At 31.4% G+C, this 15,196-nt stretch overlaps 1 protein-coding gene across 1 annotated transcript; it reads right to left on the bottom strand.

Annotated features, from left to right (window-relative positions):
• Positions 1 to 1,664: 1,664 nt before the first annotated feature.
• Positions 1,665 to 12,292, bottom strand: LOC127717777 (SOSS complex subunit B2-like). Its single transcript, XM_052223611.1, has 6 exons — positions 11,793 to 12,292; positions 9,521 to 9,659; positions 8,469 to 8,540; positions 7,540 to 7,600; positions 5,488 to 5,614; positions 1,665 to 3,914 (listed from the first exon to the last, which is right to left on the bottom strand). Exons 1-6 carry the CDS (start codon positions 11,875 to 11,877, stop codon positions 3,760 to 3,762), a joined length of 639 nt encoding a protein of 212 aa, XP_052079571.1. The 5' UTR covers positions 11,878 to 12,292; the 3' UTR covers positions 1,665 to 3,759.
• Positions 12,293 to 15,196: the final 2,904 nt, after the last annotated feature.

Below are 15,196 nucleotides of genomic sequence, written 5' to 3' on the forward strand. Positions count from 1 at the left end.
ACATTCACCAGAATATCTTGACTGGACGTTCCTTTATATACTAATCGTGACCACATACCAAATACTCAATTAGTGGTCTTTCATAAACTATTTTTCATCAAAAGAAACGTTTGAAATTTCCAAATGCCCCCCCCCCCAAAAAAAAGAATGTCTGGAACACGACTGTCGGAGACTGGAGCCTTGTATCATGTACGCTTTTTATATGCACCTGTATATTAGCAACCTAATTATCGAGGTGCATAAAATTAATGTATGATAACATGAACGATACAGCAATTAACATCGACAGTTTCAACAATAGAGAATCCGTCTTATATATCTATAGTGGTCGAGTGGTCTAGAGCGCTGTTCATGAGGCTAAGCGATTGGTGCAGTAGTGTATCAAAGGTGCGAGTTCAAATCCCGGTGAGGGACAAACATTTGTCAGCATAAAAATCTAATTCTAACACTGTTGGGTTTAATTTTCAGTCATATATATATATATATATATATCCTTTTCCTTGTAAAAAATAGTACTTTATATATTTGGCGAATTGAGAAAGGTTTTCAGGCTGAACTTACCCGACAAGGAACACGAAAATCCCAAAATTTGAAAGCAAAGGATGCACAAATACTTAGATACAAGACAAAAGGGATATTAAAAGAATAACTGAAACCATCCAAGGTCAACTCTGATATAAATATACCTTTTTAGAAAGCTTCATTTCTGTTTAAAAAAAAGGTGCCAGAAGAGTAACAACTATGTCTTGCTAACAAGGAAGCCTAAACCTCGAAATTGTATTTTATTCAAAGCACATGATGGCTATTAGATTTGTTAGTCTTGGAAAACAAGTGTCACGACTAAATATATTAGTTGGAGCCTCTAACATTTATCTTTTTTTTAAATATAAAAATTTCCTCAAGTCTCCTGGCAAAGAGCTGAACTGAAATCTGTAACTTGAGTGAACAATTTTCAAATTATTTAACGTGTGCAGAATAAAATATTTTTTGTCGAACTCTTTGGTTGTTTAGTGCCAAAATTCTTTAAAATATTGATTGTGAATATTTTTTTTTAAAATAACCAATAACAATGCAGTATCTGATTAATGATTGCTTAATGTTGAATCGGCATAAAAAATACTGCTCAGACTTAATATTTGTTGGTGTTGTCTTGCTGATCAGTTTTTTAAATTTTAATTTTTTATCTCTATTATAGTTTCTAAGATACAATGTAATAGGCAAAAATGCAAACTAGAGGCTCTCAAGAGCCTTTGTCGCTAACCTGACTCTACTTTAGTTTTGGAAATAATGTAAAAATAGATAAAAATCATAACAGATACCCAAATAATGATTGAGGCCAAATTTGGTTTAATATTGGCCCCGTAATTTAATAAAAAATCCTGGTGGCCATATTGAACAGTAAATCGGCAAAAAAAGTAGCAACACTTAATCAGCACCTCATAAGAAACATTTATGCCATGTTTTGGTTTCATTCCATTCAGTGGTTCTCTAAAAGAAGACATTTGAATGTATTTCCCTTAGGGTCCTATGTTAAACTAAGTCCCCCGCTGGCGGCCATCTTGGATGATGGAGCTGCTTCAGAGTAACAACACTTGGTTAGCAAGCACCTCATAAGGAACATTCATGCCATGTTTGGTTCCATTCCATTCAGTGGTTTTCTAAAAGAGAAGACATTTGAATGTATTGTCAATAGGGTCCTATGTTAAACAAAGTCCTGACGGCCATCTTGGATGATGGATCGGCTTCAAAGTTACAACACTTGGTCAGCACCTCATAAGGAACATTCATGCCATGTTTGGTTCCATTCCAACCCGTAGTTCTCTAAAAGAAGACATTTGAATGCATTTCACTTAGGGTCCTATGTTAAACTAAGTCCCCAGCTGGCAGCCATCTTGGATGATGGATCGGCTTCAAAATAACATTCATGCCATGTTTGGTTTCATTCCATTCAGTGGTTCTCTAAAAGAAGACATTTGTTTGTATTTCCAATAGGATCCTATGTTAAACTAAGTCCCCTGCTGGCGGCCATCTTGGATGATGGATTGGCTTTAAAGTAACAACACTTGGTCAGCACCTTATAAGGAACATTCATGCCATGTTTAGTTTCATTCCATTCAGTGGTTGAACCAGGTTCTCTAGAAGAAGTTCAAAATGAAAAATTTAACGAGGATGACGAACGACCAACACCAAGTGATGAGAATAGCTCACTTGGCCCTTTGGGCCAGGTGAGCTAAAAACTGGGAAAATATAATCGTCATTAAAGGGCAATAACTTCAATAAAGGAGTCGACTAACAATTTAAGTAATTTAACTTATTTGTTGATCTTGTCTTGCTGATCATTTTTGCAATTGAAAGTTTTTATCCCTCTATTATAGTTTCAAGATAATGGGCAAAAATGCCAAAAATAGGAAAAAAAATTGTCATTAAAGGGCAATAATTTCAAAAAGGAGTTGACTAACGATTTCGGTAATTGAACTTAATTGAAGATCTTGTCTTGCTGATAATTTTTGCAATAAAAAGTTTTTATCCATCTCTTATAATTTCCAAGATAATAGGCAAAAATGCAAAAATTGGTAAAAATATCGTCATTAAACTTAAAGAGGAATAATTTCAATAATGTGTTGACTGATAATTTCAATCATTTGACTTATTTGTAGATCTGTTCTTGCTGATCACTTTTGAAATTTCAACTTTCTGTCTATCTATTATAATTTTCAAGATTATATGCAAAATGTAAATGGTAAAATTCCTCATTTAAGGGCAATAACTCCTATAAGAAGTTGTCTGACAATTTTAATGTCAATAAAAATTTGGTAGATCTCATCATTATGAACATTTTTGCTTTGTCAAATTTTCTATCAATATCAGTTTTCAAGATAATAAAGAAAAATTGCATTGGCCCCCATTTCTATTTTTAGCCATGTCGGCAGGTAGGATCATCAGACACATTTTTGAAACTAGATAACCCATTGATGATTGTGGCAAAGTTTGGTTAAATTTGGCAAAGTAGTGTCAGAGGAGCTGTAAAGGATGAAGATAACAGACAATGAATGACAAGTGATGTATTGTTTAATTTTTGTGGGCCCATTTTTTTTTTATATATTTTTGCACACCATTATTCTCTATTCTTGATTTTTCAGGCCTTTTATTTTTTATTCTTATAACCCCAACCAGGCCCTCACATATTGGTTTCAGATGTTATGCTCCATTCTTCCTAGACACTTATCATATCCTCCTTTCCTTCACAAACACAACCACACTACATTTTTACACATCAGATTACTGTATTCCAATTCATCCCAGAGTTCATCTCCTGGACCAGTTAAAATCTTTGTAGAAGGATTTATCTTGCTCAATCTGTGGATTTTTATTTGTCTAATAATGTGTTTTGTCATTTGATTAATGATTACCAACATTGTATGCTTTTATGTTTTCATAATCTGTAAAATTTTATTAATGTTCCATCATATTACCCACTTAAGAGTTGTTCACTTCTTTTCCAGAAAAACTAGGGATAAAACTTCAGATGATTTCAGATTGTTCATACATTCAACCTAAATGCAGGCAAATATGTTTGAGTTCTCCGTTTTGATGGAATTTATACAAATCAATATAAATTTATACATAATAGAATAACATTTTCAATAGAAATGTCAGGGTTAGGGATTAATCTCAAAAATGTACTTTTAGGGTCATTGCTAGTTATATGATTGGAACAAAATGAATGATTTTTTGAACAAATGAGCTTTCAATTATTGGTTATCTTCTTGGCATGCCCCGCCCAGCTTGTCCATTCATTGGTCTGATTCCATGTGGGGGTCCACCCCCTCTGTTATGCTGTGGGTTCATCAACCTTGGATCGTGTGGAGCCATTCTTGGATCTTGTGGTCTCGTGTTCTGGAAATTCATTCCACCTAAATAGCAATAGTTGTATAATCTTAAAATGATGTCAAATGTCTGACTCTTCTAGGACAGATACTTTCTTATGACATTACAAATGGCAAAGTTCATATCAGATGTAACTACATGAAGTGTTAGCAAGAATTCAATATTTAACTTTTAACTTGTATATTCAAATTATTCTATAATTTTACTAAATGAAACAAATTTTCATCTGATACATAACTATTTTTATATGTTTTGTAGCATTTTAAAATTTTGCCTTCAGTAAAATTTTCTGACAAAGAGTTCATATGAAAAACTTCTGTTACAAAAAGGTAAGTATCTGAAATTAAGGGCAATTTCTAGTGATACAGTTAAATGCAAGCAGTGGCGGATTCAAGGGGGGAGGTGGTTTCGGGGGTTGAAACCCCCCGTTTTTTGTCGATCAATGCTTTTGAATGGTAAAATATGGTTGGAATCCCCTTTATCCTTGGTTAGAACCCCCTTTTAAAAAAGGCTGGATCAGCCCCTGGCAAGGATGTTCACAACTAAATATTAGGTCTTATCAATAGACAGAAAACTGCTACCCTCCCCCCCCACCCCCCACCAAAAAAAAATATATAGCTGATAACAGGTCCTAAAAAACCTTTTAGCATTTTCAAAACAGAACAAACAGTCTTCAGACAGACAGTAAATCTGTAAAATTTTTAATTTTCTTATATAAGTCAAATCTCTATAAAACACTTTTGTGTAAATTTGACAGTTATATGAACTAAATTTAAAAAAAGCATTGAAGATTTTTGCTTTTCTCCAGTATAAAACTATGTCTTACTTTGGCAGTTGTCATAATTTTCAATTACATTTAGATCACAAAATTTTCAGAATGACAAGACAATGGTCAAAATACAAACTTCATTTGATCATGTGAATATTACAGACTTTAAATAATGATCACATTGCAGGCAAATAGGTAAAATGAGTACCACATCTAATAATACAAAATAATTTGCCCTTATATGTTAAATCTGTACATAATATCTTAAGAACTTAACCAAAAAGCAAACAAAAAAAAATTAGCCCAAACTATAATAACAAAATTTAGTGGCAAATATTGCTTTGTTAGATGATTTATATAACAATTGGATGTACATTAGAAATACAACAGCAGATGTTAATTAGAGAAATGAATAGCTCTCAAGGCCAATAGGGCCAGTTCAAAAATCAAAAATCAACAAAATATTATGCTAGTACGGTTGTTTACGTTATGACCAAGTCAAGCAAGTTTAAGTGTAAATCACAACATTCACCATATATAAATGTAGAAATTACCTATTAAAAGTGGCAGACCATATTTCCAAACTTTTTTTAATTTAAAGGAATTTGATATATATAAAAATAAGGAGATTTGATATGATTGCTAATCAGACAACTATCCACCAAAGTTCAAATGAAGTGGATGTAAGCAATTATAGGCAAATGTATGCATATATATGCATGTTTGTGGTTAAATTTGTATTTTTAATGACTGAATATTTTTAGACCAAGATGGCTGGAAGTTCTCATTATTTAACATTATCCTTAGAAAAAAGGTTTGTTTAACCAGACCTGGAGGTGTTCCCATTAATGGAGGTCTATTACTAGTTTGTATAGATGGGTTCTGTGATGCATTCCCCTGCTGGTTTTTGGCATCACTGCCCTCTGTTGGTGATTTTCTTTGGGTTGGTGGCTCATTCTGTAAAATGTATTACAAAATATGTTAGACAATCATATATAATAAAAACAAGTATCTACAATCTATTAACTCAGGGACTCGATTTTTGAGTGTAATACATGAAGATGGATGTGTTAAACAATAACCTTGCATAAACCTGACTAAATTAAAAAATTTTTTCAATGTTGTCATTTTTCCTAAATAGACAACTTTCGACTTTGTTGCATTTCCGTCAAAAACTTTGGTTTTAGTGTTCAGCAATTGTGCATTTAGAGGCATAGTTACTTCCTTCCCATGTTGAGTGAGTGGTTGAAAAAATATGATGCTGTATTGCATGAATTATTCTGCAAATTAAATTCTTATAATTGATAATCAGCACTGCTGTCATTAGGGAATTGTGATTACGTACCAACGGAACAAACATTAATTCTAGTTTATCCTTCATAATGACGATCATGAAGACACTTGATGAACTTTAATAGTGCAGGGATACAGGTGGTCCCCTCTATCTGGTAAATGACGTCATAAAGGCGTGCATAATTGACGAACTTTTCTGGTGAAGGACATAACTCTTAAGTGTCTATTGCAACAGAATATGTTTTAAAAAATCAAAACTCAAAAGTTTAAATTTGATAGTATCATTTGTATGCTGCGTTTCTTGATATAGCAATTATTATTAATCTCTCAATTTTGAAAATTGTTCAAAAATTGCAATAATAAATTCACCCAAAAATGTCTGAATTTACAGTATTGCACTCTGCTTTAAATGTCTTATTATAATTAGATTGCATGACTATGGCTCAAGAGATTCTGTTCTTATTGCTTTGTATAAATATATGAACTACTCATTACTGTAAAATCAAACAACAAAGTCTCTAAAACATAATATTTCAGATATATATTGGATTTAGTGTTGACAATTTTCATTCCTACCCTTATACATTTTATGGACTTATTTTTTATTTCCACTGTTAAAAGTCTGGACATTTTTGGTAAAGCACTATTAAAAGTCCAAATTATTTCCCAATATAGTCCTCATGTTAAATTTTTTTTTTTAATTTCTGCCAGGAGGCAAGAAAAGAGTATATTAGTTGGGGTAGCTCAAATATTACAAACCAGTGTTCAATTATAATTCAAGCATGCATCTGTCTGGCCAACCATTGAATGTAGTCACAGGTAGATAACACATATCAAAATCATTATCCTGATTCCAACAAATAATAACCTGTTACAAAACTTAAATATGACAGACCATTGAATATAGTCAAAGGGAGATAACACTTATCAAAATCAATATAATGATTCAATCAGAAGTGAAATATATAATTTATAGGGTTAGACATTTTAGATTTGTCCACATAGAGGTGCTTCTTTTCTAAAATTGTTTATAGTTTCAATAAATTAAAATTTCTGATCAAATGTACGTCATTTCAAACCAGGCTATCACTTTCAATTAAAATGTACACGGTTTCCAGGGCCATTTGATTTTTTCGAATAGATCTATAACTGTTTAAAGGACTTATGGTACAACCACCAACCTCGAAATTTATAATGAAAACCTAAACTTAAAACACAGAATTGATAGCAGATCTTTGATTGTTGATGACCTACCCAAACACAAAAGGGGTGGGAAGGGGTTTACTATTTAAAAGATTTCTAGACTTGGAGTGATTAAGAGCTTCACATATACATAGTCATGATAGTAGGCACTTGTCCTTTGCTGAAGACATAAAGTATGCTAAATGTCATCAGAGGCAGATTTAGGGGAGCTACATTTGAGGTAAACACAGATTTTTTTACCTGTTCCACTCCAAACATTACCGCCCCCTTTGAAAATCCTGGATCCACATCTAATCATTGGGTTGCTGTCATTCACATGTACCCCAGATCTCCTTTTATTCTCAAGATATAACTTACAAACAGAAAATAGTATCAATGATAAATACCTTCACAAAATCAGGATTAGGTTCACTCATATTTGGTTGTTCACTGAACTGCAAACAAAATCTGAAATGAGAATAAATGAAAATATACATAGCTTAAGTCTTTCATGTGTGCTTCTAGAATCTATAATCACTTCTCAGCTTTTTCAATAATATTTTTACTAGATAAAACATTTCCAGAATTGGAGGCAACATTTTTTAGAGCTAGAATGTCCTGGGCAGCTTTAGATGGACCAGAGCAGTTGGTGGAATAGAGAGGTCATTCTTTAATGTTTAAGTGGATCTTGAGTGTTCATCTGCAATCATAGTTTAATACTGAATATATATGTTCATATTTTGCAAATAACTGGCTAATAAATTATAATGTGTATTCATTTATATTTTGTGGGTGGAAAAAAAATTGCATATTCATGGATATTTGATTTTGAGGTTTTACCAAAATCTACAAACAAAGGTATTAACTTTTTTTTTTTACATTTTTGATCGTTTAAATTTGTGGTATTCATGTACCCACCAGTACCACGAGAATTGGTATCCCATGAATCCACAGTCACAATACTTATTTTTTTATCATGTTGAATGGCTTTTTTTGTTTTGTTGAAAGTATATACATGTATAACTGGCTGTGGTACTATGTGATCAAGGGAGGTATAAGACTTGTTCCTTAATACTTAACTTTAAAACAAAGAAAACAAGATATTAAAAATAATGTAAAAGATCTTGTAGTCAAACAATTTTGTCTTAAAAAAACTTATTTTTATTTTTTTTTTATTTTTGACTATCCTCCTGGTTCATCCATCCACTTTTCAGAATCTACTTAACCGATTCTTCTTAAAATTGGTTCTCAGCATGAATATGCCACATGTAATACCACATGTATTGCCACTAGACAGTAATCATATAACAACTTAACATTCAATAAATAATCTTACTCTCCAATTTTTGTAATTTCACCAATTTTGCCAGTGTACAATGTTAAACAATTCTTCCATACATTGGAATATCTGAAATAGAATGCATATTTCATTTTATTAAAATAATTTAAAGTGTTACATGTATCTGATTTCTTTTTATAAAACTCTAGCCTTTAATTTATTGAAAATAATGCACTATTATGATGGCATACATGAAAACAAAATAACACATTACATAATACATCACACAAATAATAAAGAAAGAAATGAATTTATATATGTACATATTATGCAGTTGTTGAATCCACTCTCCCCAGTGACCAGGACTTTTTAATAAATGGTGCAGCATACCGCATAACTGACAAGACATGAAAGACATAAAACCAAGTTATCCATCTCGTCTATATATTTGAATAGTTTTTATATTTTTTTTTAAGAATTCAAGTCTCAAATTTTCATTTTGTTTACATTTAAATAAGAAATGATCTTCATCATCTATTTTATTTAAAGAACAATGTTGGCATAAATGTTCTTCTCTTTTTATGTTTCTGTACCTCCCCCTTTCAATTTGCAAAATATGGTCACTTACCCTTAATTTAGTAAAGCATTTCCTGGTTTCATTTTTAGTTTCTTTAAGTAAATATGGTTCAATTTCATAATGCTTTTTAACTTTACTATAAATTTATCATTTATTATTTTCCGTTAAAGAGTTTAATTTCTTAAAGAACAACTTTTTACAGTTTCTAATCTCCTTCATGTGCTTATTTATTTTATATTTTTCTTGTATAAAATTAATATTTTCTATCTCTGATAATTCAATATTAATTTCATGAATTATATTTTTGACAAAATTTAGTAATACACACAATTATTTACACTGAAAGGGGAGTCAATTCCAGAAAATTGTGACTTTATTCGTTAATTGAATAATTATGGCACTGCAAATTTTTATGTTTCAAATCTTTTGAGGTTATGTGTAAACATTACAACAATTGTAACTCTCAAAATCATATCTAAAGTTTTAAAGGCCAACATAATTCCAATAATATTATAGGTGTAAAGTAAAATACCCTTTAGTAAGTTTACAAATATCTCCAGTTTGCAGCAGATCACCAGCTTCATCCCATATAGATATGTTAATAGAACCAGACTTATCTGCAACTTTTACTGAGCGGACATCGTGACCATCTTTAGTTCTTGTGGGTTTACCTAAAATGAGAAAATCAGTAGAACTACAAGCTTCTCGAACCTGTCCAACTGTGTACCTAACAATAAGTAAAAGTTTGGTATCTTTGAATCAAAAGAAAACATGTCTTAATCTGAGTAAGGACTAAGACATGCCTTTGAAATAAATTATAAGATAAAAATAAGACAAGCAATTTAAATAAAGGTAGATTACAACATAGTGCTACTAAAAGTTTTTTTTCTTTTACTTCATATGTATTATTTAACAGTAAAACAATAAAAGACAAATTTATAATAGTGTTCTATACTATAACACATATATTTACAGAAATCCAGTACACTGTTTTATTTATATACAATAGCTATAGATTTCTTATTTATGAGGGAAAGCTGAATTAGTTGTTTTAATGGCATTTATGTCACAATTGAATTTTTAATTTGTTTCAAAATTTGTACATTACATTTTTACCTTTTCCATGGTCAAAATAACAAATATCAAATTAAAAACCAATTGTTCTCAACCAATTGTTCAGAGAACAATTGAAGGTCTTTCCACAGCAATTTTTAAATTTATTGAAAAGAAGCTAGTTCGTGCTTACTCTAAGTTAAAATTGGCATCTTATCATCAGTTTCTTCATACTGATGCGATAAATAAATGGTTTCTATATACTTCTGAGTGAAATAAGGGAAATAATTAGCTACTTCCGGTGAAGTAAATGTCACTTCTGGTCTCATATAATAGTTTCTTTCACACTGATTCCAAAAATATATATAGTTTCTATATACTTTTGCTTGTAAACCAGGAGATAGTTGGCCACTTCTGGTTTATCAAAAGTCATTTCTAGTCTTCAGTGATAAGTTAATGTATTAAAATTACAAAATATATGGATTCCGAGTACTTTTCCATTAAGAAAGTGCAAAAAATGGCTACTTCCGGTTTTCTCAAGGTCACTTCTGGTTGTCATTTTTCAAGTTCATATGTCATCCAACCTTTTGAAAAAGGTCATATGGCTTTATAATGAACCAAGTTGAAGAAGTAATCAATTAACCTTATAATTGGACATTTCAGGGGCACTTACTCCTATATGATGTCATTAGAATGTTTCAGACCAAATTTAACATATCTTCATTACAATAAAGCAAACATTTTGCACTTGTTGTTTCATATATATCTTTAAAAGTGTTTGAGAAAATGCAAAAACAAGGAAAAGTCAAAATTAAGAACTTGACCTTGACCTTTGACCTTGAGCTCATTTTCTAAGTTAGGACCTAGGGATCTCAAATAAAAAGATTCCAGGGTTATACGGTTAATGGTTAATGAGTTAAAAAAACATACTGACAAATTTATTTGGTAAAGGTAGATACATGTAACTCCTTTAAAATTTCATTGAATCGCTTCGATCCAAATTAGCCAAAAATTCCTGAGGATGTAACGTACAATTTAGAAAAAGAATTTTGTCGATATCTTTTTTTGTTACGAAGCAGATGCACACACTTGATAAACAGTGAATAGGGAGATAACTCTTACAAAGAAAATTGTTCGGCTTAGAATGGGTGAAAATTAATCAGAACAAATACAATAGGTCTTTCCACAGAAAAGTGGAAAGATCTTATGATACCTTGCAGTAAGAAAATGGGGACTTTTGCAACTTGCATGCGATCTTAAAAAAATAAGAAAGAACTTTTGGGATTTACAAAATGTTTTATTTGACATTATTAACTGTAAATAGCATGTGTACTGACAGACTTTTTGTTATAACTCAAGTATGATTTTGTTATAAAAAACAAGTTGTTTAAATATGTTACCTTTTTGCTGTAAGGTGTGTATGTGTTTGTGATTTTCTTATTTTGTTAAACAGTTAAAGCCTGTTATTAAAAGCAGACTTATATTTTTACCATTATGTCTTTGTCTAAACTAAGTCTCTCAAAATAAACTTTTAAACAATTCTTCAGATATATGCCTTTAATTTTAATATTATAAATTGCAAAAAAAAACTCAATCTTTCAATTTAATGAATGAAATTATGGTACAATTTAATTCTGTTTCTCCCTTCTAGAACCCCAAATTTTCCGCCAATGAATGGTTGACCCCTGACCTCTAAATACCGGAAAACTCCTCGTTACACTGAAAGTAAAGAAAAAAGAATCATACATTACCTATTTCCAACACTATAAACATTACGTTTATGTTCTTCTGAGACGGTCGGACTTCTTTGATCGGCATATACTGGGGTTCCGTCATTCTGCTATCAGAAAAGCAAAGACAAAGTGGGGATCCAGTTAGGTTTAGAAAATCTTCGTCAACTTTTCCTCAATTCGTTGGCTTTCATAGTTGTTGCAAAATCTACGAGTATTTTGAAAGTTTCGTTTTGTCTGATTCGACCTCAGTAAAATTTAGGTAAAATATCTCGAGTGGTTTGAAACTTTGTCGTTATTTTTATCTGTATCGATTGTCTCCCTTTAAGTCTTTTGTTGTCAGATCGTATTATACAAAATTCTAGATCTATATCAGTCGCCACGGTTTTGATATCTAATGACGACTTTCAGCAATAGTTATGGTTATTGTATAAAGTAACCGCTTTGTGTCAAAAGATTATCGAATGAGTTCAAAGATAGATGCTCACGTCCGACTACCGCACGTTGCAAAAATATAATGATCCGGGCACTTCGAACAGGGAAAATAACCCAAGTTGCCGCGAAATTTAATTTCATGAAAAATTAAAATGTGTTTTACAACTTGACCGCCAATTACTTAACCGTTGATTTCTTCGGTTACTTTAGCCAGTCAACTGTGCTAATGGAGCAACCATTTAACTTCAAAATGGGGGGGGGGGGGGGGGGGGGGGTCTGAGTCAGAAAATCTGAACATTTTTTAAAATAGTTTTTCGACGCTATCAATCACAAATTATTTATTTTCAAAATTTTCCAATAACTGAGATGGGGATTTTTTTTTACAAGATTTGAGCTATAACATTCTGCATTTCAAACATGCCGCAAAATTATAGCTTTTTTGATGAATACACTAAATCAGTATCATATTATTCAGCAGAGGTGTCCAGTAACATTTGATTCGGATGTCATATATATACAAACATATGTTTGCTTTTGATACAGGTAGGAAAGAGACATTTACACACATTTTACATGCCTATGGCCCATAAGGTATCGCCCCCTGGTGTCAGCTGCCTTTAGGAAACCATAATACTTTCCTATTTGCGAGGACTCTATTTGCTGCTGACAAAGGATGAGTCATGGACATACTTAATTTCTACTTTCTTTTTGGCTATATATTAAATGTTTGATTGATCCAACTTTTTGTGTACTATACATATATGGATATCTATTTTTCTTTTTTTCTTTTTGGGCTGCTTGTTTGTTATCTATATCAACCGCACTTGCAATAAAATGCATTAGTATTAAAAAAAAACATACTATAGATTCTTTATCTACGTATTCTTTAAGAACTTAAATAGTTCTCGTTAAACTTTTTTTTTATCTCATTGTTTGTATTGTATTATGAAAAATTATTGATGTTGTAATGTTTATGACCTTTGGGGCCCATAATTGGAAATAAAAAAAAAATATCTTATCTTATACCTCTTTTGTAATTATATCTTTGGCTTCAATGGTTGTTTCATGTAAACATGACTGATCTTTTGATGTTTTAGTTTTTGCAGGTTTTCTTGAAGCTGTTCTGATTATACCCCTTTCCATTTAATAAAAACACTGATAAAACTAATAGCTGTTTCCTTAGTAAGAATATTTAGGAATAAGAATATGGGCAGCATGGCATGTACACATAAAACAATACATCATGATTTGATTTTATACATTGAAATGAAACATTAAAAATTTCAGACATGTTATTATCTCCATTCTAAATAAACCATATACATTTAATTCCAGGCAGGACCAGAACCATAAAATCATTACAATTATCATTGTTATTACATACATTGATTTACATTTCGTCTAACATCTAGACATGCAATAATATAGTTCCATAAATATTTAAGTACAGATAAATTTTCATTAGTAAATAACCAAACAAATTTTGCCTCATTTAAGAGATATGAAAAATTAGGACAAATTCTGTTTATCTCCTAGAAAAATATCTCCTTATAATCTTTGTATGCTAGCTGGACAACTAGTAATAAAATGTTGTTGTTATATGATTATATATATTTAATCGTAAAACTCATGATCTTAACATGTCTTTATACGTGTGTTATTTTCCTTTTTGACCTGGAGATATGAACTAAGGCGACCCACAACCAACGCTTCACCCTAAAAACAGAGAAAAAAAAACACTTTTTTTTGGAACGAAAGACATTATTTTGTTTCGCCTCGCACCACTCGGCTTAATTGCTTATACGATTATCCTGAGTTTCGACATGTTCTTCCAGGAAAGCGTTTTTCAATAAGGATACGAACAATGTGCTGAAATTGAATGAAAGTGTGGTATAAATGTAAAAACCAAATTAAGGTCCCCGAAGTCACAAACAAGTACACCACTTGAAGCTCTAGATCAACTACTGATGCAATATGTTATTGAAACAATAATAATATGAATAGAAATTTTATGCATGTTTTCTTTGTTTTGTTATAAAGAATTAAAGTATTGAGAAATATTGGGGTGAAATGTTCATGTCTTTGGAAGGGAATGCCTTGAATATATTTCCTCTTTCAGCTACACTTCCTATGTTTCCTCCCAGCCCCCCCCCCCCCCTAATAAAAGAAAATGACCAGTCCCTAATATCAGTCCGGGATAAATTTTGCTCAATATTGAGTATACTCATAATTGGGATTGCAACTCCCTCGTTTTGGCTATTTATGTAATATAGTACTGAGGCTACTATAATTGCTATAACTGTAATGTTGATAAGCTTAAAATGATATGTAGTTTTATATATAGTCATGTGAAACATTTTAGTGATGAAATCCAAATTGCACCTATACATCTTGACGGCATTTTTTTTTTAACATACGTTTATTTAAGATCCAAACAAAAGTTTCCATTCTATGATTATTTTGCAAATGTATAGTTTTGAATCCATACAGAATCATAGAAAAATTGGTTTGAACTGACCCGGTCCAAACGCCCCAAGAGTCTGTAATGAGGAGTACCTAAACTGCATCCATGCTTAAATTCACATCCGTAAAAATCGAATAACGAATGTTTTGTTTTTATTCACCCATGCACATTTTTCGAATAATTTGACAATAGTCCATGCTTACTATTCATTTTGTAAGAGATGAATGGCTGTGACATATTCTATAATGACCCATTTTTAACGTTTCCGTGTTATTTACTTTTTCGTTGAATACTTCATCTGACCGTTTTGTGTATATCTAAATATATTTAGCAATGTTGAAATGAAGACGTGCATAATGGCAAATTATAAAAATACAAAGGGATTTGTCTCTAAGAAAACATAAGATTGTATTTCCGCTGCTTTTTTTTTGCGCGCCAAATGAATGCAATTTGGTTTCTTTGACTTTAAAATTTGGCTGTATTAACTTATTGAATTAAAAGTCAAACACATATAAGCTCTAAATAA

This window comes from Mytilus californianus, unplaced genomic scaffold, assembly GCF_021869535.1.
Source record: "Mytilus californianus isolate M0D057914Y unplaced genomic scaffold, xbMytCali1.0.p SCAF_10, whole genome shotgun sequence".
NCBI classification, from domain to species: Eukaryota; Metazoa; Mollusca; class Bivalvia; order Mytilida; family Mytilidae; genus Mytilus; species Mytilus californianus.

Coding starts and splice junctions, on each gene's coding strand:
- LOC127717777 (XM_052223611.1), bottom strand. CDS start 11,877: ATGACGGAACCCCAGTATATGCCGATCAAAGAAGTCCGACCGTCTCAG. Junction 9,660..11,792: donor GTTTATAGTGTTGGAAATAG/GTAATGTATGAT, acceptor TTCTCATTTTAG/GTAAACCCACAAGAACTAAA. Junction 7,601..8,468: donor GAAATTACAAAAATTGGAGA/GTAAGATTATTT, acceptor TTCTCATTTCAG/ATTTTGTTTGCAGTTCAGTG.